At 42.9% G+C, this 27117-nt stretch overlaps 1 protein-coding gene across 1 annotated transcript in view; it reads left to right on the top strand.

Annotated features, from left to right (window-relative positions):
- The first annotated feature begins 896 nt into the window (after positions 1-896).
- LOC147111796 (regulator of nonsense transcripts 3A-like) overlaps positions 897-27117 on the top strand; it is a 56564-nt gene continuing 30343 nt past the window's right edge. The window contains 4 exon segments of the mRNA XM_085998297.1: positions 897-1169; positions 17057-17163; positions 20132-20238; positions 20852-20950. Coding sequence (XP_085854423.1) covers positions 969-1169; positions 17057-17163; positions 20132-20238; positions 20852-20950 — 514 coding nt within the window. The 5' untranslated portion in view covers positions 897-968.

Below are 27117 nucleotides of genomic sequence, written 5' to 3'. Positions count from 1 at the left end.
TTCCTTAGAATTTATAAGAATGAGAGGGGATCTCATTGAAATGTATAAAATTCTTACAGGGCTTGACAGGGTAGATGTTGGATGTTTCCCCTGGCTGGGGAGTCTAGAATTAGGGGTCACAGTCTCAGGCTAAGGGGTCATCCATTTAGGACTGAGATGAGGAGAAATTTCTTCACTCAAAAGGTTGTGAATCTTTGGAATTCTCTACCCCAGAGGGCTGTGGTTGCTCAGTTGTTGAGTATATTCAAGACAGAGATCGATAGATTTTTGGATATTAAGGAAACCAAGGGATATCGGGATAGTGCGGGAAAGTGGAGTTGAGGTAGATCAGTCATGATCTTATTGAATGGCGGAGCAGGCTCGAAGTGCTGAATGGCCTACTCCTGCTCCCATTTCTTATGTTCTTACGATGAATTTTGTTCATAAATTTCGCACCATCCCAGCTCGGTGCCAGGTGTACTCATTCCCCTCCCCGTCAACACTGGTTATACCTACTAAATTTGACCATTTTGTGCTGATGTTCAGATCTTCAAATTATTTTTAACACCATATTGATTTGCATTGCTTTGTTGTCTATAAGATGAGGCCCCTTTAAACAGTAAATGTAACTGTCAAAAGACTGCACGGAGAAGAAGACACAAATATATTTTCCGTAGGAGCGTATTTTACATTAATAAAAGTTAAAATAAGGTTGGTAGGTGCATACATTGCAGCATGCTGGTTATATCCATACTGAAACCTGTCAGTAGAAGCTGCACGACATCACACACTGCGTCTTTACCCAGCTTCTCCGCGCCAGCAGTTTGGTGGCAGCACGGCGTTAAGAAGCAGCCAATCAGAGAGCAACAATGAAGACCGGGGGCGGGGTCGAGGTCGAGTGTGAGTGTGAGCGCGGGAGATCTCGCGAGACGTGGCACTTTAGCCGTGAAGCGAGAGGTTGAGCGTGAGAGAGAGAGCGCGTCTGCGGAATGAAAGAAGAGAAAGAGAACAAGGGGCGAGAGCGGCGGGTGGAGATCCAGTTCAGAGACAGAGAGGAAGGCGAGAAACGGAAAGAGAAAGAGGAGAAAAAGGAGGTGCTCACTAAGGTGTGGGCCCGCTGCTCGCTTTCTTTCCTCGAGCACGCACGAACCGTTTTTTCGTCGAGAGCGTTACGGGGTCTCCATGGTGATGTGAGAGTTAAAATCATAACGGGAATGAAGCGAACGCTCACGATGATTGACGGCTCGCGAGCCAACCTGAACCACAATGACAGCACGCGGAGCCTCAATGCTGTTCCGTTCTTTTGGTTTGCAACCTGCTCATTAATAGCCGGCCGTTCTTTATCATGGTGTGATGCACAGCGTAGGCATCCATATCCTCTAGATTGATGGTGCAGAAATGTTTCAACGAATCATATGGGGGAAATGTGCATTGTTCTTTTTTATGTTTATTATAAACTGGCTTCAAAACCGTCATCATCATAACTATAGGTGCATTTACGTATTACATTTCTGTGATCATAAATCATGCGACACGGGACGGCTTGTGGCTATTTTTAAATTCAGTTACTTTGATGTGGTGAAATTCCCTTTTTAGGAAAAAAACGGGAGAATTCCATTTTTTCCACGATTAATGATCCCGTAATTTTCGTCGTCTCACATGGCACGCTTTAAAGTCGCATCGCTGTGATTTCGTTAGCGCGGGTTATTCATTACATGGAAAATTGTATTCTCCCATTTTTTAATTTAAAATATTTTCTGTTTTCACCAATGTTTTAAGAGCATTTGAGCTAAAAGTGCGCTTATTCATTGAAGGTGTCAATGCGTTGCACGTAACGTTAAACTTCCCTAAGACATTTATTAGTTATTTGTAGACAAACAAATGTTGCTTAATGCATGATTTGTTTGTAAACTTATAGATTGGCAAACTAGTTGTAGGTGCAGTTGTTGCAGATGGACGTGTGATGACAACCTGCAGGAAGAAATTTAGTTGTGAGATTCTATGATGTGTTCAACCACTACATGGCAATATTTACATGTCACTTGAACAAAGTTATACTGGTGTATAAACTGTTCATCAAGTACTCTACTTTAAATATATGATGATCAGTACTGCAGATCTGCCAGACTCATCTATAGGAGTGCACCACAGAGGCTTGACTTAGTTCTATCTTTCATCAGTAGCCAAGTCAAATTGGAGACAGTGCCTCTTCCCCATGGAGGTTAGTCACAGGTTTTTCATTGATACACTTTTTATTAACACACTGAATACTGTTTTAAATTCTACTTTGGGAAACAAATGGAAATAGTTTTAATTTTGTTTTTTAAAATAATTATGGTTTAAACGTTTTATTATAGTGATTGCCATTTTTTATTAATTTTATTTTATGGATTTTTTTAATAAAAGTGTAACATTTAAAAGATCTCCAGGAGATATTTTAAGAATACTGTTCCCTTTTTAGTTTTTGTGTATATATATATATATATTTTCTGATTTCTTTCTCAAAATTCTGAATCATTTTAGGGTGTTTATTGCTTTCAATACAATACTAATACCAATAGGTTTGAAAATTACACTGAGTTGCAGTCTTTGTACAATTTTTTTTTAATGAACATTGATTCTTGTTTTGCAACCATAATACTTTTATTGAAGCATTCTTAAATTTTTCATTTTACTTTTCATCTCACTTACTGATTTTCTAAAGAAATAAGCAACTGAATAACAAGTTAAATGCTTTTGAAGAAATATCCAATCTCTTTAATGCAAAACAGTAACATAGTTTCCATAATGCAAGAACAGATCTATCTAAGTGCTGAAATAACAACAGAAAATGCTGGAAATACTCAGCAGGCCAGGCAGCAACCGTGGAGAGAGAAACAGAGTTAACGTTTCGGGTCTGGGACCCTTCATCAGAACTGATGAAGGGTCCCAGACCTGAAACGTTAACTCTGTTTCTCTCTCCACAGATGCTGCCTGGCCTGCTGAGTATTTCCAGCATTTTCTGTTGTTATTTCAGATTTCCAGCATCCGCAGTATTTTGCTATCTAAGTGCTGCCACTTAATGAAGTTAGTGAATTTGAGGTGTTTAAAATGATAGTGTAAATATGGAGATATTATTTCCTCTGGTGGGGGAATCAAGAACAAGGGGACAATCTTAAAATTAGAGCCAGATCATTTAGGAGCAAAATCAGGAAGCAATTTTCACACAAAGGGTAGTAAAGCTCTGGGAATTTCTGCCCCCAAAAGGCTATGGATGTTTGGACAATTGGCACTTTCAAGGCTGAGATAGATAGATATTTGTTAGATAAGGATATCGGGATATAGAGCAAAGGCAGGATAATGGAGTTGAGATTCAGATCAGCCATGATCTAATTGAATGGTGAAGCAGGGTCGTGGGGTTGAATGGCCTACTCCTGTTCTTGTGTTCCTAATTACCACATTATTGTTTTCAGGAATTGGTTCAAATTGATGTGCAGAAAAATGTTTATTCATCATGATTTGGAGAATTTTAGCAGTGAAAATATATGAAGAATATTTGGATGAAAATGCTTTATCTATTTCAGAACTCTTCTGTCTAAATGGGATGTTCCAGACTATTAAAGATTTTGAACATTGTAAAACTGTGGCATACACTTTTCTCCTCTCCCAGGAGATCACATGGTTTGGGGGGGGGGGGGAGGGAGGGAGAGTGTATATATTGTAACACATTCTCCTCTCCCAGGAAATCACATGGTTTGGGAGGGGGGGGGGAGGGAGAGTGTATATATTGTAACACACTCTCCTCTCCCAGGAAATCACATGGTTTGGGAGGGGGGGGGAGGGAGAGTGTATATATTGTAACACATTCTCCTCTCCCAGGAGATCACATGGTTTGGGGGGGGGGGGAGGGAGAGTGTATATATTGTAACACATTCTCCTCTCCCAGGAAATCACATGGTTTGGGAGGGGGGGGGGAGGGAGAGTGTATATATTGTAACACATTCTCCTCTCCCAGGAGATCACATGGTTTGGGGGAGGGAGGGAGGGAGAGTGTATATATTGTAACACATTCTCCTCTCCCAGGAGATCACATGGTTTGGGGGGGGAGGGGGGGGGGAGTGTATATATTGTAACACATTCTCCTCTCCCAGGAAATCACATGGTTTGGGGGGGGAGGGAGGGAGAGAGAGTGTATATATTGTAACACATTCTCCTCTCCCAGGAAATCACATGGTTTGGGGAGGGAGGGAGAGTGTATATATTGTAACGCATTCTCCTCTCCCAAGAGATCACATGGTTTGGGGGGGGGGGGGAGGGAGGGAGAGTGTATATATTGTAATACATTCTCCTCTCCCAGGAGATCACATGGTTTGGGGGGGGAGGGAGGGAGAGTGTATATATTGTAATACATTCTCCTCTCCCAGGAGATCACATGGTTTGGGGGGGGGGGGAGGGAGGGAGAGTGTATATATTGTAATACATTCTCCTCTCCCAGGAGATCACATGGTTTGGGGGGGGGCAGAGAGGGAGGGAGGGAGAGTGTATATTGTAACACATTCTCCTCTCCCAGGAGATCACATGGTTTGGGGGGGGAGGGAGGGAGAGTGTATATATTGTAATACATTCTCCTCTCCCAGGAGATCACATGGTTTGGGGGGGGCAGAGAGGGAGGGAAGGAGAGTATATATTGTAACACATTCTCCTCTCCCAGGAGATCACATGGTTTGGGGGGGAGTGTATATATTGTAATACATTCTCCTCTCCCAGGAGATCACATGGTTTGGGGGGGGAGGGAGGGAGAGTGTATATATTGTAATACATTCTCCTCTCCCAGGAGATCACATGGTTTGGGGGGGGCAGAGAGGGAGGGAGGGAGAGTGTATATTGTAATACATTCTCCTCTCCCAGGAGATCACATGGTTTGGGGGGGGAGGGAGGGAGTGTATATATTGTAATACATTCTCCTCTCCCAGGAGATCACATGGTTTGGGGGGGAGTGTATATATTGTAACACTTTTCTCCTCTCCCAGGAGATCACATGGTTTGGGGGGGGGGAGGGAGGGAGAGTGTATATATTGTAACACATTCTCCTCTCCCAGGAGATCACATGGTTTGGGGGGGGGGGGGCGGGGAGTGTATATATTGTAACACATTCTCCTCTCCCAGGAGATCACATGGTTTGAGGGGGGAGTGTATATATTGTAACACAAGGTATCACAATTGTATGGGACAGGCTGGATGGACCAGATGGTCTTTTCCTGTCATTGTTCGTATGTTTGTAAATGCTGTCAAGCAAACAGCATGGATCTCTGTCAGAAAAAACACTGAAATCAGTCTAACCTTTTCAAATACTCAGTTTTTCTCATGTAGCTTGGTGAATCACTGCAAAGATAACATTTTCACAACCTTCTTGAAAATGTCTAGCTCTGCAATCAAGAATGCATTTCATGCTTCTACCCATTCTAGTTCCACTCTTATTGTGTGCCAACCACCTACCTTTGGTTGCAAAATGTAAACAAGATGGTATAGGTCAATATGTAGCTCACCTCATCTTTCTATTTGGCATCTTAAGGCCTTAACATTGACGTTACCAACTTCAGAATTTAACTGTAGCTCTTATTTTTTCTCTGGCAATAGGTGTTGGCAACATAGCATGGGTGTGCTGGCATATGGGGGATGGAACGTGTTGGTTTGGGCGGGGACTGCACCCCCCCCCCCCCCCCCCCCCGGCCCCCGTGCTCTTTACCCTTGGTGTCAACCTGCATTTTTCTTCTAACAGACTCCTCTGTCTGCTCTGCTTTGCCAGTTTTTCATGCTTCCCATTCTAATTAACTATACCTCTTTAGCTATTCATATGCTCTCTGTGTCCTGTATATGAGTTTTATTTCTCTAATTATACCTCCTTTTGTCTCATGCAATTTAAGAAAGAAATAAGAAATAAGAGCAGGAGTAGGCCATACGGCCCCTCAAACCTGTTCCGCCATTCAATAAGATCATGGCTGATTATTGACTTCCACTCCAATTTCCCGCTCATAGAAACTTAAGCCACAGAAGGAGGCCATTCAGCCCATCATGTCCGTGCTGGACAAAAAAAACCAATCCAGCCTAACCCAACTTTACAGCTCTTGGTCCGTAGCCTTGTAGGTTACAGCACTTCAAGCGCCTATCCAAGTACTTTTTAAATGTGATGAGGGTCTCTGTCTCTACCACCCTTTCAGGCAGTGAGTTCTAGACCCCCACCACCCTCGGGGTGAAAAAAGTTCTCGACTCCCCTCTAATCCTTCTACCAATTACTTTAAATCTCTGCCCCCTGGTTATTGACCTCTCTGCTAAGGGAAACAGGTCCTTCCTGGCCACTCTATCTAGGCCCCTCAATTTTATACACCTCAATTAAATCTCCCCTCAGCCTCCTGTTCCAAAGAAAACAACCCCAGCCTATCCAATCTGTCCTCGTACAGCACAGGAGGTTGCCATAGGTCCAAAGTCAGCTGTCCCTCCCGAGCACACTACACTCACCACATATCATGCCTCAAACTATTCACATACTGTGTCCCAAAATGTTATTCACTGAAAGAAAACTAACTTGCATTTGAATGAATCAATGCTATTGCTCCCACTGTCTAGGGAGCTTGTTCCAGATTGATCAGATCACTGATAATTCTAAAAGTGAGGATGCATTGCATTCTGTGAGAACTAAGTCTCCCTGGGGGTGAGGGCTGACAGCTTAAGTGGGCCTGGCAGTCTCCTGAGCTTTTCTGCACATCTAAAAGCACTTGGCACCAGGTGGCAGTATAACTACAGTCTAAAACCACCTGTACCATTCTCCCTTTGACAAGCTATCAGAGAGCTGGGATCAGAGCCCCATACTTACAGCGGTCCTACTTCATGTAATCTGTACGGGATTATATATCTGTATATCCTACATATACACAAATACACTCAAAATATCTGAACACACTCAACTTTTTCCTATTCTAAATACCTGTGCCCACATCTATAATGGAGACTGTATGTAAACATGTCACCTGAGGTACAGCACCGCCACTGGCAGCAGGGGGGTGTTACAGCGTGACAATCTCCATATCCCTTGATTCCTCGAGAGTCCAAAAATCTATCTATCTCAGCCTTGAATATACTCAAAGACTCAGCATTCACAGCCCTCTAGGGCAGAGAATTCCAAAGATTCACAACCCTCTGAGTGAAGAAATTCCTCCTCATCTCGGTCTATTATGGCCTAGCCATTATCCTGAGACTATGCCCCCTAGTTCTAGACACTCCAGCCAGGGGAAACAACCTCTCAGCATCTACCCTGTCCATCCCCTTCAAAATCTTGTATGTTTCAATGAGATCACCTCTCATTCTTCTAATCTCTAGAGAATACAGGCCCATTCTACACACTCTCTCATCATAGGACAGCCCTCTCATCCCAAGAATCAATCTACTGAACCTTAGTTGTACCGAATCCAAGACAAGAATACCCTTCCTTAGATAAGGAGACCAAAACTGTGCACAGTACTCCAGGTGTGGTCTAATCAAGGTCCTGTACAATTGTAGCAAGACTTCCTTACTCTTGTATTCCAACCCCCTTGCAATAAAGGCCAACATGCCATTTGCCTTCCTTATTGCTTGCTGTAACTGCATGCTAGCTTTCTGTGTTTCTTGCACGAGGACACCCAAATCTCTCTCAACACAAACATTTGAAAGTTTCTCAACATTTAAAAAATATTCTGTTATTCTATTCTTCCTACCAAAGTGAATAACCTCACTTTTCCCTACATTATACTCCATCTGCCAACTTACTGCCCACTCACTTAGTCTATCTATATCCCTTTGCAGACTCTTTGTGTTCTCCTCACAGCTTACTGTCCCACCTTGCTTTGTATCATCAGCAAACTTGGATACATTACACTCAGTCCCTTCATCTAGGTCATTAATACAGATTGTAAATAGCTGAGCCCCCAACATTAATCCTTGTGGCACCCCACTACTTACAGCCTGCCAACCTGAAAAAGATCCGTGTATCCCTACTCTCTGTTTTCTGTCCATTAACCAATCCTCTATCCATGCTGCTATATTACCCCAACCCCATAAGCCCTAATCTTGTGTAGTAACCTTTTACATGGAACCGTATTGAATGCCTTTTGGAAATCCAAATACAGGAAACTTTGGTTTATCCGGAGGTTAACTGTCCGGAATGCTCGAGCACCGGCAAAAATCAGGAGCCGTTTTGTTAAGTTTTTTTTCTTTTCGTTGCTTTTTTTCCACCAGTCAGGCTCTGCAAGGTCTCGCTGAAGCTGTTGCTAAGCTACAGAGACGCTTGCAAGGTACGGCCGACTGTTTAGAAGCAACAGGGTTTGTTGCCAGATACAGATCTCAAAATCTCCGTATGTTTCAACATTAGCGCTGGTTTGTCCGGCAGTTTTAATGGGACGGCAACAGCTCGGTCCCGTCGGTGCCGGATAGCACAAAGTTTCCTGTATACTTCATCCACTGGTTCCCCTTTATCTACCCTGCTAGTTACATCCTCAAAATACTCTAATAAATTTGTCAAACACAATTTCCCCTTCATAAAACGATGTTGGCTCTGCCTAATCATGTTATGATTTTTTAAGTGACTTGATACCACTCCCTTAACAATGGATTCCAGCATTTTCCCGACGACTGGTGTCAGGCTAACTGGCCTGTAGTTCTGTTTTTTTTCTCTTCCCTCCTTTCTTGAATAGCGGTGTTACACTTGCGACCTTCCAATCCGCTGGGTTTATTCCAGAATCTAGGGAATTTTGGAAGATCAAAATCATTGCATCCATGATCTCTTCAGCCACCTCTTTTAGAACCCTAGGTTGCAGGCCGTCAGGTCCAGGGGATTTGTCGGCTTTTAGTCCCATTAGTTTCTCTAGTACTTTTTCTCTAATTATATTAATTACGTTAAGTTCATCACCATCATTAAACTCTTGGTTCCCCACCATATGCTTTTTGTGTCTTCTACTGTGATTAAAAATATTTGTTTAACATTTCTGCCATTTCCTTATTCCCCATAATAATTTCTCCTGTCTCAGCCTCTAAGGGACCAACGTTTACTTTTGCTACTCTTTTCCTTTTTACCTACTTGTAGAAACTCTTACAATCTGCTTTTATATTTCTTGCCGCGAGGAGATATCCTTAACCCTGGCAACACTGCCTTCTGGACTCTCTTTCGCGGCTGCAGAGGACAGTATCTATCACTCTGACTATACTGTCGCCTACTACTACCACATTCCTTCCTTCTTCCCCCCCCACTTGGATGGCCCCATGTACCACAGTCCCGTGGCAGTTTGCCCATCCTCCCAGCAGTACTTTTCCTCATCCATACAGGTAGAAAGTACCTCGTACCTGTTGGACAAGGTCCAGGGCTAAGGCTATTTCATCACTACATCTTGGGTCCCCATACCTTCCTGACTTGCAGTCACACCCTCCTGTCCCTGACCACTGACGAACTCTAAAGTACTACTTGACCTAATGGGTGTGACTGCCTCCTGGAACAAAGTGTCCAGGTAACTCTCCCCCTCCATGATACATCGCAGTGTCTGCAGCTCGTACACCAGCTCAACAATTCTGAGCCAAAGTTCCTCGAGTTACAGGCACTCACTGCAGATGTGGTTGCTCGAGATCGCGATGCTCTCCACAGACTCTCGCATGCTGCAGTTACGACACACCTCCTGCCCTGCCATTTCTAACCTTGTTTTATTTATTAATTTATTCGTTAAAGATTTTATTTAATTGATATTTTAGGTTTATTGTTTGATTATTTTATTTAGTTTGTTAATTTAATAAGTACCAGCAAGTTACAGCTTCTCAGCTCTTAACTTAACCGCCTTCCCTAATTTAGAGAGCAAAAAAGAGCTGTAATACTCACCAATCAATCACCTACCTGCTCCCCTATGACATCACTATTTGATGTTGTTTTGAATCGGAGCCTCGCTCTGCCGCTGCTTTAATTGAGCTCCGCTCTCGGGCCGTTCTTTATCCTCTCGCTGCTGCTGCTGCTTTAATTCAGCTCCACTCTCGGGCTGCTCTTTATCCTCTCGCCGCTGCCGCTGCTTTAATTCAGGTCAGCTCTCGGGCCGCTCTTTATCCCCTTGCTGCTGCCGCTGATTTAATTCAGGTCCGCTCTCGGGCCGCTCTTTATCCTCCTGCCGCTGATTTAATTCAGGTCCGCTCTCAGGCCGCTCTTTATCCTCTCGCCGCTGCCACTGCTTTAATTCAGGTCTGCTCTTGGACCGCTCTTTATCCTCTCGCTGCTGCCGCTGCTTTCATCTTCTGTTCTCCACCTAACATAGGTCATTATGTTTCTTTTCCTCTGTGTGTGGTCCTTGAGCAGTCCCTCCTTCCCCACATTTTGTTCTGTTCCTTTTTAAATGCTGTTCATCTGTTACATCGTCCAGTTCTGAGGAAGGCCCGAAATGCCGATTTTTGTTTTTTTGTTTTTGTTCTCTTAGCAGATGCTTCCTGACCTACGAGTGTTTTTCTGCTTCTGTTTCAGATTTTCAGCATCTGCAGTATTTTGCTTTTTGTTCAATATTTATCTGTACTGTTTCATTGTCACAGAGATATTCACACCTTTCACTGATTCCTAATCTGTTCAAAACTTGAGCTGTGTTCTCGCAGCTAATGCCCTTTTGGGCCATTAGTTTGGTTGCAACAAATTGCACCATAGCTCGAACAAAATTTGTGCATGATATTGTTGATGACAAAAGGCCTTTCAACAGTAACGTTAACCCTAGGTTTCTCCATAGATGCCTTACCCGCTGAGTGTTTCCAGCATTTTCATAGAATCATAGAATGATACCCATAGAATTATACATAGATACAGCACAGAAGGAGGCCATTTGGCCCATCGTGCCTGGACAGCTCTTTGGTAGAGCTACCCAGTTAGTCCCACTCCCCTGCTCTTTCCCCATAGCCCTGTAAATTTTTCCCTTCAAATATTTATCCAATCCCCTTTTGAAAGTTACAATTGAATCTGCTTCCCCCACCCTTTCAGGCAATGCATTCCAGATCCTAACAACTTTCTGTATGAAAAATGTTTTCCTCATGTCACCTCTGGTTCTTTGCCAATTACTCTGCCCTTGCCTCAGTTCATCTGCTGCTGAAAACCTCATCCATGCCTTTGTTACCTCTAGACTTGACTATTTCAACGCACTCCTGGCTGGCCTCCTCAATGAACAACTCCCTGCGTAAAAAAATGTTTCCTCATGTGCCCTCTGGTTCTTTTGCCAATCATCTTAAATCTGTATCCTCTGGTTACCGACCCTTCTGCCACTCAACCGTTTCTCCTTATTTACTCTTTATCAAAGCCGTTCATGATTTTGAACACCTCTATCAAATCTCCTCTTAACCTTTTCTGCTCTAGGGAGAACAACCCCAGCTTCTCCAGTCTCTCTACATAACTGAAGTTCCTCATTCCTGGTACCATTCTAGTAAATCTCTTCTGCACCCTTTCTAAGGCCTTGACATCCATCCTAAAGTGTGGTGCCCAGCATTGGAGACAATACTCCAGCTGAGGCCTAACTAATTTTATAAAGGTTTAGCATAACTTCTTTGCTTTTGCCTCTATTAATAAAGCCAGTCTCCAGAGAATACAACCGCTACACCAGCAAAGACATGCCGATCCAGGCCGACTTGAACAACCTATCACCAACCCATCTCCAATCTAGAAGGCCATTTTGGACCGTCACCGAAGCCCTTCAGCAATCTCCCCTCAGCTTCAATGACCGATAGCGAAATGCTTTAAAAAACTGCGACATAACGGAATGGATTCCTTATGGAGGACCCCACAGTACAACCTGAAGGATCAAACCTTCCTCGCAAACCGTGGACAACCATCAACCGCTTCAGAACTGGTCATGAAGATGCTGCCACCTTCTCCATAGATGGAAGATTAAAGTATCCCCATCATGCGACTGTGGAGCTCCTAATCAGACCCTGGAGCACATCATTGAGCACTGCCCTCAGAGGAAATTTGCAGGCAGCCTACAAGATATCCACACTGTTACACCAGAAGCTTTGGCCTGGATATCCAGCTTAGATATTGACATTTGACTTGCTTTGCTACTACCATATGAAAGAAGAAGAATAAAGCCATGCCTCTATTAATAAAGCCAAGGATCCCATATGCTTTTTTATCAGCCTTCTCAACTTGTCCTGCCACCTTCAAAAATGTGTGTACTTACACCCGAGGTCTCTCTGTTCCTGCACCCCTTTTAGAATTGTACCATTTAGTTTATATTGCCTATCCTCATTCTTTCATTCTTCCTACCAAAATGTATCACTTCACACTTCTCTGTTGAATTTCATCTGCCATGTGTCTGCCCATTTCCCCATTCTGTCTATGCCCTCCTGAAGTCTCTTACTATCCTCTTCATTATTTACTACATTTCTGAGTTTTGTGTCATCTACAAACTTTGAAATTATGCCCGGTATACCCAAGTCTAGTACATTTAATATATATCAAAAAGAGCAGTGGTCCAAATACCAAACCCTGGAGAATACCATTGTATACTTCCCTCCAGTATGAAAAACAATAGTTCACCGCTACTCTCTCATTTCTGTCCCTTAACTAATTTTGTATCCATGCTCCCACTGTCCCTTTAAATTCCATGGGCTTTAATTTTGCTAACAAGTCTATTATGTGGTATTTTGTCAAATGCCTTTTGAAAGTCCATGCACATAACATCAACTGCACTACTTTCATCAACCCTCTCCCTCACTTCATCAAAGAACTCAATCAAGTTAGTCAAGTTTAACAAATCCGCATTGACTTTAATTTATTAGCCAATACTTTTCCAAATGCCAATTAATTTTGTCCTGGATTATTGTCTCTAAAAGTTTCCCCACCACCGACATTAGGCTGACTGGCCTGTAGTTGCCAGATTTATCCCTCTCCCCTTTTTTAAACAAGGGTATAACATTTGCAATCCTCTGGTACCACTCCCATATCTGAAGAGGATTGGAAGATTGTGGCCAGCGCCTCCATAATTTTCACCCTTCCTTCAGTAACTTAGGATGCATCCCATCTACTTTTCAGTGCTGCCAACCTTTTAAGTACCTCCGTCTTTTATTTTTTTTTTATCCTATCCAGTATCACTACTACCTCTTTTACTGCTACATTGGCATTTTATGTTTATATTTCAGATTTCCAGCACCTGCAGTATTTTTTTTCTCATAATGTTAGACATGTATATTGTGTATGTACATATTTATGCGTTTAAAAAGTGTTGGTAACCCACCAGCAGAATTAACTAAGCAATTTAGTGGAAGCTTGAATAGGTTGCTTTTATGCTACAACTGCAGGCTCCCGATGCATGCAGCACCGATAACAGCAATCCTAATACTTGCCCAGTTTGCTAAGTCAGCTCCAGGAGGACCCAGTTTAAAAAAAATGTTTTTTGACAGCCAAACTTGCCAAATCCAAGTTTACATTGGGGTTACTACCTGCTGCTTACTGAAGATGTCATCAAGCAGATCACATGAGAAAAAGGTGCTGGAGAAAATTGAATTGGAGCAGTGGCTTCTGAAAAGAGCTTATGTAGGTGTGAATACAAGAAATGATGGACACTTACTCCTATATCAGCACTTTATTAGGTCAGAATTTACGGTGGGTATGACGGCGTACTCTCAGTACGCCATCATACCGCCTTTGAAATGGACCGCTAGTTCGGCATTCGCGCATGCGCTAAATCACAAACTTGTGATTTGTCAAGTTACGACTTGACAGATCATCCGCTCCCCCTTATAAATCCCAATTGCTGGTGCAGAGTTGGGCTAAATGCCCAGCAATGCCATACGAAAATTTTACGACTGATGAAAACGGTGCTGGGCCTGTTTACGTTAGCGTAAGGGGATTAGATAGAGACAGTTACCCATTCTATTAGCTCTGGAATGTGATGCAATGAATTGTAGAACTGTCCGAAACACCTCCAATGATTAATGTACAGATTTTTCAGAACTTTGTTTGGACTATGTTATACTTATGTTTGTATCAGCCGTCCATGTTAATACTGTCAGATATTTCCACTTATAAATGTATTTTATATGAAATTTCACAGAGCTTGAATGATTATCAGAACTCTAATTCCTAAATTACATTTAAGAATTAATTCCCAATTTTTTTTTAGGTGGGTCTGTGTGTATGTGAAAGAGAGAGAGTGTGTCATTTTGGAACTATTCTCCTAGTCCTTATAATTACTCTGAAAAAACATCCAATTGCAGATAATTCTGTAAAAAAAAAAATATAACGTTGGATGAAATGCAATATAAAGAACGTTGCCAGTATTGGAGGTAGGCACTTTCCCTTCGGTGTACTGATTGGAGCACCAGGCCCATGTGATCCTAGCTACGTTTCCGCACATGCTGCGCCCCTGGGATCCGTGGGCCATTATGCTGCCCTTGAGTATGCAGCGTCGGAAGGAGGGTCCCCATCAAGTAAGTTTGTATTCTATTCGGATGCTGGCGGCATACTCCGTAGGTACGCCACCGACTGCAAAGTCTGCCCCAATATTTTTGTTTTAACATACTGAGAACAGTGGGGTTATTTTGTTTGTGGTCTTGTTACAAACTGTTCTTGGGCTTTTGGACCCCCCACACCCACTGTCACCACTGCCCTGGTTCAGACAAAGGGTAGGAAATTAACTAACTGACAAAGAGTGGTCTGTAAAGACCTTATACAAAATAAACTCTCAATTCTCAATGTTGCAGCGCTGCACTGCAATAAATAGATAGTCAGGATTCAATGCTGCACCTGGTAAATAACTTTTTCTTTTCATTTTAAAAAGAAACTACAGAGGACTGTAGAAGTATGTTATTTTTACTCACCCCAAGATTTAAATTCCCTTTTAGCAGAAAATATTGTGAATCTGAATAAAGTATTTACATTGTTCTCTCTTCTCCCTATTTAATTTTCTGGTGGGGCATTCCACATCCTAACAATCCTCTGTACAAAAAAAAAATTCTGCTATCCTCCTTCATTGGTTTGGTGATGATTTGAAATTTATACCCTCTTGTTACCAGCTCACCGACCTCTATTTACTTTGTCAAAACCTTTCATAGTTCTGAAAACCTATATCAGTTCACCTCTTTAGTTTAATGAAAAGAACCACAGATTCTCTTGCATGGACAGGAGGTTCATTCCGAAAATCTTGTCAAACTCAACGAACAGGCAGTCACACCCCGTCGGCCCAGTATAGCAATTAAGATCGGTCAGAGAGATCTCAGAAAACTGGGCACTATCCTAACTGTGACTTGTATAGGTTTAGCATACCTCTTTGCTTTTGTTCTCTATTTCCCTATATATAAAACCTAGGATCTCGTATGCTTTTCTTTTTACAGCTTTATGTATCTGCTCTCCCACTTTTAAGGATTGAGGTATCTGAACCCCTGAGTCTGCTGTTCTATTTTAATTTTGCCACATAGTGCATTTTTGTTCTAGATTTTGGAACAAAAATAGATCACCTCACATTTTTCTGTATTAAATTTCACATGACAATTATCTACCCAATCTGGTAACCTATGTCCTCCTGGAGTCACTTAGGGGGGGGCTTTATAACCTTAAAAAAACGAGTGTGTTTGGAGGGTGCAGGTAGTTAAATTATTAAAAATGGGTTCCCGACCTGATTCCACCTCCAACCCACCTACTTCCGGTTTTAATGAAGACAAGATGGGGGCGGGCGACCAACTTGCCCCCAGGGGGCGGAACGTCAATTTAAATATAATGAGGCTGGAAGACCTTTTTTTAACCTCCATTTTGTTTTTAACTGCATGTGGACGGGTTTCACTGATGCTGAGGCCGGCCGGCCACAATCTTCTCTTCCTCTCAATCTGGCTGGCTGCGGGCAGGAAACCGAGGCCTCGCATGCAAATCAGGCCCTGCCATTACAGTTGGCAGGACCTGTGGGGAAACCCGGCCTCCCAGGTTTTCCGACCACCTCGGAGCCCCCCGCCCCAAACCCTTCTCAAAATTCCAGTCTTAGACTTTGCAAACTTTGACATTGTAGCCCCTGTATCCAGGTTCAGATCATTTATTGAGAACAGCAATGGCCCTAACACTGACCCTGATGGGTACTGCTGTTTACATCTCTCCAGTCTGAAAAACATCTATTAACCAGGACTCCCTATTTTTTGTCCTTTACCTAACTTCCTATCCATGCTACCACATTCACTTAATTGCGTTTCTATTTTGCCACAGCACTCTTACAATATTTCGGCCCACTTGAGTTGCTTTGGCATCAGTCTGATGTCACTGTGTGGTGTATCCATTGTCTTGCATTGACACTGCTGAATAGCAGAAAACCTTTCGCAAACTATATTTTATGCAACTTTTATGGATTAGTCTCACCAAACCCACTATTTAAATATTCATCCTAAAGAAGAAGCCACAAAAAGCTGTCTAAGTAACTTAGTGCTTTTTTTTAAAAACGTTTTATTGACTTTAGGTCATTTTGAGAACAGAAGATTTATTTCCCAAAGTTTTTAAATTTTGACATTGTCCTTTGGCTGCACCATCCATGTAACCTGGTATCAAATCTGGAGCATAATCCCTTGTGCAGATGATCCATTCAAGAACTCCCCTTCACAGATCCTCAAGTGCATTGCAGAATTCGCTTTACTATTGGGCAAAACATATGCAAATCTGCATTTATCTTGACACAATATCAGGCTCAGAAAAATGGATCGTGGATGATGTGTAGCCTTGATGGCTTTTTTCTTGATGGACATGTTTTCTTATAATCTTAAAGCATAACAAAACACTTCGCAAAGCCAGATAAAAATCAAGGAACAGGCCCATGACTCAAGTTCTTAACAATCTGATGATATAACCACCAGCATTCTGGGATGTTTTACCCTTGTATCTCTTTTGTATATGTGGAGCATATTTTCTGATCGAGTAGTAGACAAAAAACCTAGAATCATTTAAGAAACAATTGGATGTGATAATGGGTTGCCTTTAGGATCTCTCTGGATGAATGAACTAAGATGGGAGGAATGGTCTTCCTTATCCATAATTATCTTATGAATGTTGTACTTCCTGGTAAATCCTCTCATCCCTTCATTTGTATATTTACAGGTGGTGATTCGACGTTTACCTCCTAACCTAACCAAAGCACAGCTAGAGGAACAACTGCATCCACTACCTACGCATGATTATTTTGAATTTTGTTCTGCAGATGTAAGGTATGAATAAGAATTAGATCCCCTTATAAAAGGATGTTTTGTTTTTAAAACGAACATAATACAACAACAATAACAACTTGCATTTATAAGGGGATCCAATAATACAAACTTAATAAGAAGTAATAAATGTAATTTGTGAGTAAGAATGATTCAGTAACTCGAAGCCGTGATAGTCATTCTCATAAATCCAATGTAAATGGTATTCATTATTCTCCAATATGTAGTTTATTTTCTAGGATGTGCTTTCAGTTTTTAAAAAGCATAAATTACATTTTATACATTTTTTTAATTGTCACATCATTAAGAAAATCATATTTCATGAAAGATCACAATGTTTTTAAAAAGCTATGGAAATGGTATCACTACGTTATTGTAACTTTTTCATCTAAGATCTTTGTCCAAAAAACATCATTAGGGTTGAAATTCCACTGAATGCTCTTTGTTTTAAATGTTAGTGACTTTGTTAAACTAGCACACATAGGATTTTTTTATGAGCATGTTAACCAGCGCACCAAACCAAATTGCATTGAGATTATTAACATTGAAATATGCACCCTTGCTGTCCAGTACTGTAGGAATTATGGGGGTGAAATTGCATGCCTTTGCGTCTCCCGTTAGCGGGGCGTAAATGGCTTTGCGACCGGGCACCGCGTTGACATCGACTCCCACCATATTCGGCGGGAGTTTTGCGGCGGCGCTACAGCGTTGCGCCCCGATTTCCTTCGCCCGGAGATCATGACGTCATCGCCGTGCACATCGCCCCGGTAGCACCCAGGACCTGAAATTGACTTCCGCCCCCTGCTGCGGCGCTGGTCGAAAACGCCGACAGCTGCAGGAGGTGTGCATCAGGTGGTCGGCCGCGAGGCGGCTGCGGTAAGTGGGGGGGGAAAAAACTTACCTTTCCTCTTCTAGTTTTTTTCACTGGTTCCTGCCCGCGATCGATCAGCCCAGCACTCTGCTTGAGTGCCGGGCTGATCGCGCGGGATTGCGGCTGCCTTGCTGGCCCAGGTAGGTACTTTATAAATTGCAGAGCCTGCAGCAATGGCCCTTCCCTTTTAAGGGAGGGAAGGAGCCTTTGAACGCGGCAGCGCTGCACGGCCAATGTGCAGCGCTGCTGAAGTCTCCGCCCCACTCTCCGAAGTTAGCGCCCTAAGAGGGAAGTGGAGCGCTTGATTTAGCATTCCACTTCCCTCTTGGGGTGCTAAAACTCAATTTCATGGTTGCCGGTGCTAATTGGTGCTAGGCACTAAAGTTAACGCTCAGGCGATGTTAGCGCCTCAAAATTTTTCCCCTTTATGTCTAATCCAACTCTGGTGCTTCAAAAATCCAAATTTACTGAAGGCTCCTGCCATCCCCAGTAGTCCCCTTTCCTGCACGTTGTCTATGTATATAATTATAAAATTAACAAAAGTAGAAGAAAATAAATACAACTCACAAAACCAGTGCTACTGAATTTTTGGCTTACTAAATGATTCCTAGTTCGGATTGTAGGGATGGGATCGGAATGAAATGAGTTTTTTAATTGTTTATATTTTTTCCACTTTTCTTCTCTTCTAATCAGGGTATGCCCTACAATACCTTGGTTAAATGGGCCAGTTCTCCAACAACGCTCTGTGTTTAAACAAAAAAGATTCTTCTAACCTCTCTCTAAAATTATCACTACGAGAGAGGTTAGAAGAATCTCACTATCTGCAAAACCAGTGGAAATTGTCATTCCCTATTCACCCTGTAAAAACACTTCATATTTAAAAAAAACTTCTACTGAATCTCAACCTCTTACCTTTTCTGCTGCAATGGAAATAGTCACCTCACAGTGGGGTCAATTTTCAGCTTGCCGCCCTGGCGTAAAACTGAAATGTGGATTGTCCCCCCATTATAAAAACCTCCTGATTTTCCTTTCCATTGAAATCATTTGAAATTAAAATTGGGCAGTTTCTGAAATGGGCGGCCTATTTGCAGTGCCAGTTTTACGTCCAACAAGTGGAAAATCTACCCTAGTATCTTAAGTCTCCTCATAACAACATTTTCCCATCCTGGTATCATTCTTTGGTGAATCTACATTCACAAATAATTCATACTTCAGCGCAGTACTGAGGGACTGTTGGAGGTGCCGTCTTTCGGATGAGTCGTTAAACCAAGGCCTAGTCTGCCGCCTTGTGTACATAAAAAAGATCCTGTGGCACTATTCAAGAAGAGCAGAGGCGTTCTCCACGGTGTCTTGGCCAATATTTATCCCTCAATCAACAGGACCAAAACAGATTATCTGGTCATTATCTCATTGCTGCTTGTGCGACCTTGCTGTGTACAAATTGGTTGCCATGTTCCCTACATTACAGCAGTGACTACACTTCAAAAGTACTGCATTGGCTGTAAAGTGCTTTGGGACATCCTGAGGTTGTGAAAGGTACTATGTCAATGTAAGCTCGTTCTTTTATTTTACATTGTACAGGCTCTGTGACTTTAGTGTCCTTTCTGTAACAGGGTGTCCAGAACTGCACACAGGACTAATTGTGATCTAACTATTGCTTTGTACAATTTATCATTATTTCTTTGACATGTTCTGAACAAATTGTTTTCAAAGATTAAAAATCTATTACAGTGGATAATTTGATCATCCCTGAATAATTTATATTACAATGTTAGATTAGTATCATGGCATTTTTTGAATAACTTTCTTTGCAGATCAGGGAGAAGATTCACAGAGTTTACCTTGGAAATGTTATCTATTTTCATTAATCTCCCTCAGTAGATTTAAGTAAGTTGGGTAAACTCCATGATGTTGCAGATTGTACATAATCAGTTGGAAGTAGATGAATGGATTTGTCTTGTTTGTTTCTTATTACCAATAACATATGCAAATTTTAAGAAATTTCTATCTTTTTTTTCTTGCCAATCACTTTTATTAGAACTATGTACATCTGTGGGTTCAGTATGATATTGTGAACTATATATTTTTATTTTTCATCAGCCTTTACCCCCACCTGTTCTCTAGAGCTTACATCAATTTTAAAAATCCTGATGACATAATTCTCTTCAGAGACCGATTTGATGGATATATCTTCATTGATAATAAAGGTAAAGATGCAACAAGTTTGAGTTCTTACCGGAAACTCCCGATACTTGCTGTATTTCCGACAACGTCCATCGGACAGCAACTTGCACAACAATGTTTGCACCAAACAACACTAGGCTGGATTATTATCTGCACAGAAATTAAACCTGTCCCAACCCAGGATTTTTAATCACGTTGCCACCAGAAATTCATATTTCTTCATGATTGTTCAGCTCAGTGGGACTTTTTGAATTTAGCAATGTCAACAGAAGTAATGCTGCTGCCTGCTGAGCTGTTAAAAAAAAAAAAAAAAAAAAAAAAATACTGAGTTTTGGATCAAGCTGCGTCACATTTCAATCTGGTAAAGTGGATTTCAGTCTGAAAGTTTGAAATGTCCCATAGTTGAAATATATCGCACATTGGTTGGACCATGGAGACCAAATCTAAGTGTGGTGTAATCTTATAAATTGTCATTGGTTGTATCTGTAAACCAGTCATATTTTGATGATTTCTATCACCATGACTATTGATCAAACACATGCAATGCAGACATTCATACAGAATAACTTTGGTTTAGTTGTACCTTATATAAACAATGAATTATTCTTTGTGTTCCTGTGATTGTAATACCTCCAGGCCAGGAATACCCTGCTGTGGTTGAATTTGCTCCATTTCAGAAAATTTCTAAAAGGAAACTGAAGAAGAAAGATGCAAAATCTGGGAGCATTGAAGAAGGTATTTATCTAAGACTTAGCTGAAAGCCCACAGAGTAGCAGAGCACTGTCAAGACTGTACTTAAGACTTTCATGTTCAATCAGTGCGACGCAGCAATCAACAAAACAAATAGAATACTGACCTATATAGCCAAAACTAGAATACAAGTTGCTGAAACTGTATAATGCTCTGGCAGATCACACCTTGACTACTGTGTCCAGTTGTGAACACTGATTCATAAGGGAAATATTCAAATCCTGGTGGCAGATCAAAGAAGAGCCATTAGGCTGATCCCCAACATCAGAAGACTGAGTTAGGAGAAATTTGGACTTTTCAGCCACGAAAGGAGGTGATATTATGGGATACATAATGCAGTATATGGTGTAGAAAATCTTAAACTTTACTTCAAGGCCGTACCTTAAGATTAGGACAAAGAGACACAAGTTCAAATTAATAAACAGTAGAGTTCAGACTAATGTCAGGAAGTTCTTTTTCACACTTTTACACAAACGATGATCAACATATGAAATGGGCTTCCAGGTAGAGTAATGGAGGCAATACCCCTGGAATCATGCCATGATGGGGGTCTGTAGGGTCTTTCTGGACAAATGAGCAGAGAATAGCCTTCCTCATCTGTACCTGTCTTGTGAATTACTATAATTAATAAGATGTAAAATAACAAGACTTGTCAGAATTACTTAAACTTTAAAAAGTAATTTATCTAAAACATTTTTCATAAAGCATTTTAAATACTTGTCATGTTTTTTGGTTTTTATGCCAAATATTTCCTTGGGTTCTGTAAGTGGCCCCCATGTCCCCTATGATCCAGAGTGTACCTTTATCTGCCCAATATCTAGGTAAGCAATAGTGAGACACAGGGATCATAACCGAGAAGCCTTACTCTCTACACCAACTATTGTAATGTATCACATAACACCATGTGATTCTTCTCTGAAAGGCAGATTGAATATACACTCTTATTAGATCAAGGTGAAGGCTGTGAACCAACAAATGATTTTATTTAAATAGGACAGGTAAATGAACAGTAAATAGTATAACACAATGGATCATACATCTCACTATCCTTCTCGATACATAAAATAATAGAGATGTCACTCACTTTCATTTTAAACATAGACTTTAAAGCATAAGTACACTTCTTACACTGGAGCAAACTGCAGTTTACAAATTAGCTCAGTTTCTCTATGACTGTTATGTTCTTAAAATATAGGGCTCTCTGCTGTTGCTTGAAAGGCTGACATTGACTCTCCCTCAAATGAGAGGTTTCCCACAGAAATACAATTTTAATTCCTTTGGCATTATAATGAAACAAAAGTCAATAGAAGACTGCATTTATCTTAATTACATTAGATCAACAGCCATTCATAAAATAGTTTACTTTTCTTACCAATATTAAAAGGATATCCAACAACAAGTGACAAAACTGCTTGTGATTGACCATGATGACTCTGGCCAATTAAACAATTAACACCTTAGAAATTCCATTGTGGTTTCAAGAGCAACCCGAATCAACCTGTCTGATATCTGACCTGTTGAGAAATATTCTGAGATTTTGGGTTTTAACCCCTTACTGCTTTGAATAAAACAAGTTACAAATTAAAAAAATCAACACCGGTAAAGATCCATTTTTGTCACAGTGCTATATGGCAAAAATGGAAGAAAATTTTTCTCTCTCTTAGGCAGTCTCTCAGAACCGAGGACGACTTGCTTCCACACTAAAAAATGAGTTCTCTGGTGACTGATGAGTTCAATGCAGGACCTACAGTCTCTGTCACAGGTGGGGCAGACTGTGGTTGAATGGGCGGGTGGGTGGGGTGCTTGGGTTGACATGTGCTCCTTCCGCTGTTTGTGCTTGGCTTCCGCTGGCTCCCGGCGAAGAGACTCGAGGTGTTCGGCGCCTTGCCGGATGCTTCTCCTCCACTTTGAGCGGTCTTGGGCCAGGGATTCCCAGGTGTCAGAGGGGATGTTGCACTTTTTCAAGGAGGCTTTGAGGGTGCCCTTGAAGCGTTTCCTCTGCCCACCTGGGGCTCTATGCCGTGTCGGAGCTCCAAGTAGAGCGCTTGTTTTGGGAGTCTTGTATTGGGCATGCGGACAATGTGGCCCCTCCATCGGAGCTGATCGAGCGTGGTCAAAGCTTCAATGCTGGGGATGTTGGCCTGAACGAGAACACGGACGTTGGTGTGCCTTTCCTGTCGATGGATTTGCAAAATCTTGCGGAGGCAGTGTTGGTGGTACCTCTCCAGTGCTTTGATGTGCCTGCTGTACATGGTCCATGTCTCTGAAGCATGCAGGAGGGCGGGAATCACCATGAGCTTGGTGCCGATTTGAGGTCCTGGTCTTCAAACACTCTTTTCCTCAGGCGACAGAAGGCTGCACTGGCACACTGAAGGCGGTGTTGGACTTCATCATTGACGTCTGCCCTTATTGATGGGACGCTCCCGCGATATGGAACGTGGTCCACGTTGTCCAAGGCCTCATCGTGGATTTTGATAATCGGTGGGCAGTACAGTGTGGCGGGGGCAGGTTGTGAAGGACCTTTGTCTTACAGATGTTTAGTGTAAGGCCCATGCTCTCGTACGCTTCAGTGAAGGTATTGACGATGGTTTGGAGTTCAACCTCTGAGTGTGCGCAGACGCAAGCGTCGTCTGCATACTGTAATTCGATGACGGAGGATGGGACGACCTTGGATCTGGACTGGAGGCGACCGAGTTTGAACGGTTTCCTGTTTGTTCTGTAGTTTAGCTCCACTCCAGCAGGGAGCTTACCGAGGGTGAGATGGAACATTGCAGCAAGGAAGATTGAGAAGAGCGTTGGTGCGATGACACAGCCTTGCTTGACCCCGTTCCGTACGTGAATTGGGTCTGTGGTGGATCCATTTGTCAGGATCACGGCTTGCATGTCGTCGTGAAGCAGGCGGAGGATGGTGACAAACTTTTAGGGGCAGCCAAATTTGAGGAGGACACTCCATAATCCCTCACGGTTGACAGTGCTGAAGGCCTTTGTGAGGTCAAAGAAGGCCATGTACAGTGGTTGGTGCTGTTCCCTGCATTTCTCTTGTATTTGATGCACGTGAAGATCATGTCCATTGTGCCCCTTAGTGGGCGTAATCCGCATTGCGACTCCGGGAGGAGCTCTTCAGCCACTGGGAGAAGGCGATTGAAGAGGATTCTTGCAATGACTTTCCCTGTGGCAGACAGCAGGGAAACTCCTCTGTAATTACCGCAATCGGACTTGTCACCTTTCTTGAAGATGGTCACGATTACGGCATCCCTAAGATCCCCTGGCATGCTCTCCTTCCAAATAAGAGAAATGAGTTCATGTATTTGCGCCAATAGTGCTTCTCCACCATGCTTTAATGCCTTGGCGGGGATTCCATCTGCTCCTGAGGCCTTCTTGTTCTTCAGTTGTCAGATGGTCTTTTCAACTTCATGCCGGGCTGGGGTTGTGCTGAGATGGTGGCGGGTAGGAGTTGAGGACACTCGCGTCAAAGACAGAGTCTCGGTTAAGGAGGTCTTCGAAGTGCTCCTTCCAGCGGGCACTGATTGCCTCTCTGTACCTCTCCATTCTTGACCCGCAGTGGGATAGGATCTTGGGTGCTTGGGCCGTAGGTGGTCTTGGCTGCGTTAAAGAATCCATGCACTTCATGGTTGTCAGCTTGCTGCTGGATCTTCTGCGCTTTCTCCACCCACCATCTGTTCTTTAGGTCGCGTGTTTTTTGTTGGACCTCGGCCTTCAGGTGTCTGTGGAGCTGCTTTCTTGCTCTCGGGTTGTGTTGCTGTTCCCAGATCAGGAATGCCTTGCGCTTGCGGCTTATTAGCTTCTGGATCTCCTGGTCGTTCTTGTCGAACAAGTCTTGGGCCTAGAAATTCAGTTGGTAGCGCCAGCCGCTAGCGCCTTAAGAGGGCGATAAGTGGGGCGTGCAGCGGCTAGCGCCCGGGCGCAGCGCGATCTGCGCCTCTCGCGAACTTGAGTGGACATTTAGTGGCGGCGTAAAACCGCAACGCCCGCTCAGCTGCGTGCACAGATCCTGACGTCATTTCATGTTGCAACGCCCTTGGTGCACCCCGAACCGGAACTTCAGTGGCACCCCCCTTTTCGCCTGGCGCTCCCAGGGACTGGTTGAGTGGAACAGTTCCCAGTCGCTGTGGGGCTGGGGGGGCACTATTTAAAGGGGGCTCTTCCTGCCTTTTTAGTGGTAGCCATTTTGGACCACTCCTGTGTGTGAGAGAGAGAGAGAGATTTGCAGAGAGACAAAGGGAGAGAGCTTTCTGCTTTGACTCGGCGCTCGCACAGGTACTTCTGGCTTCAGCCCAGAGCTTTGCAGTTGGATTGATTTCTCAGTGCCATAGCCTTGAGTGGCCACATATAATGGGGGCTGCAATGGGTGGAAACGTTGGGTTTCTCCATTGCATTGAGAGGGCTCAGACGCCGAGAGAGAGTGCTAATCATAAGAACATAAGAACATAAGAAATAGGAGCAGGAGTAGGCCAATTGGCCCCTCGAGCCTGCTCCGCCATTCAATAAGATCATGGCTGATCTGATCCTAACCGCCAATCCACTATGACAGGACTATCTCCTGAATCTAACAGCATTAGACACACGAAAACAGGAGCAGGATCAGGCTACACGGCCCCTGGGCCCGCTCCGCTACCCACAGGGCCATGACCTATCCAAACCTAGACTCATGTCCAAATTCCTGCCCGCTCCCCGTAACCCTTAATTCCCTTTTCTACTAGGAAACTGTCTATTTCTGTTTTAAATTTATGTAATGATGTAGCTTCGACAGCTTTTTGGGGCAGCATATTCCATGGACCTACCACCCTCTGAGTGAAGTAGTTCCTCCTCATCTCAGTTTTGAAAGAGCAGCCCCTTATTCTAAGACTATGCCCCCTAGTTCTAGTTTCACCCATCATCTGGAACATCCTCCCTGCATCCACCCGATCCAACCCCTTGATAATCTTATATGTTTCAATAAGATCGCCTCTCATTCTTCTGAACTCCAATGAGTAGAGTCCCAATCTACTCAACCTCTCCTCATATGTCCATCCCCTCATCCCCGGGATTAATCGAGTGAACCTTCTTTGTACTGACTCGAGAGCAAGTATGTCCTTTCTTAAGTATGGACACCAAAACTGTATGCAGTATTCCAGGTGCGGTCTCACCAATACCTTGTACAACTGAAGCAATACCTCCCTATTTTTATATTCTATCCCCCTAGCAATGAAAGCCAACATTCCATTGGCCTTCTTAATCACTTGCTGCACCTGCATACTAACCTTTTGAGTTTCGCGCACCAGGACCCCCAGATCCCTTTGTACTTCAGTACTTTCCAGTTTCTTGCCATTAAGATAATAACTTGCTCTACGATTTTTCCTGCCAAAGTGCATAACCTCACACTTTCCAGTATTGTATTCCATCTGCCAAATCTCTGCCCACTTACTTAGCCTGTCTATGTCCCCTTGCAGGTTTTTTATGTCCTCCTCACTCACTACTTTCCCTCCCATCTTAGTATCATCTGCAAACTTTGATGTGTTACACTCGGTCCCCTCCTCCAAATCGTTAATATAGATTGTAAAGAGTTGGGGACCCAGCACTGACCCCTGCGGAACACCACTGGTTACTGATTGCCAGTCTGAATATGAACCATTTATCCCAACTCTCTGCCTTCTGTTAGATAGCCAATCCTCTATCCATGCCAGAATATTACCCCCAATCCCGTGATTTTTTATCTTAAGCAATAATCTTTTGTGTGGCACCTTGTCAAATGCCTTTTGGAAGTCTAAATACACTACGTCCACTGGTTCACCTTTATCCACCCTATATGTTACTTCCTCAAAGAACTCCAGCAAATTTGTCAAACATGACTTCCCCTTCATAAAACCATGCTGACTTTGTCTTATTAAATTATGATTATCCAAATGTCCTGTTACTGTCTCCTTAATAATGGACTCCAAAATTTTACCTACCACAGATGTTAGGCTAACCGGTCTATAGTTTCCAGCCTTCTGTCTACTGCCCTTTTTGAATAAGGGTGTTACATTAGCAGTTTTCCAGTCTGCCGGGACCTTTGCTGAGTCCAGGGAGTTTTGGAAGATTATTACCAATGCATCCACAATCCCTACCGCCACTTCCCTCAAAACCCTGGGATGTAAGCCATCAGGTCCAGG

This window comes from Somniosus microcephalus, chromosome 10 (genome assembly GCF_052327205.1).
Source record: "Somniosus microcephalus isolate GS21.2 chromosome 10, FLI_Smic_1.0, whole genome shotgun sequence".
NCBI lineage: Eukaryota > Metazoa > Chordata > Chondrichthyes > Squaliformes > Somniosidae > Somniosus > Somniosus microcephalus.
This window is presented reverse-complemented; position numbering and strand designations above follow the sequence as displayed.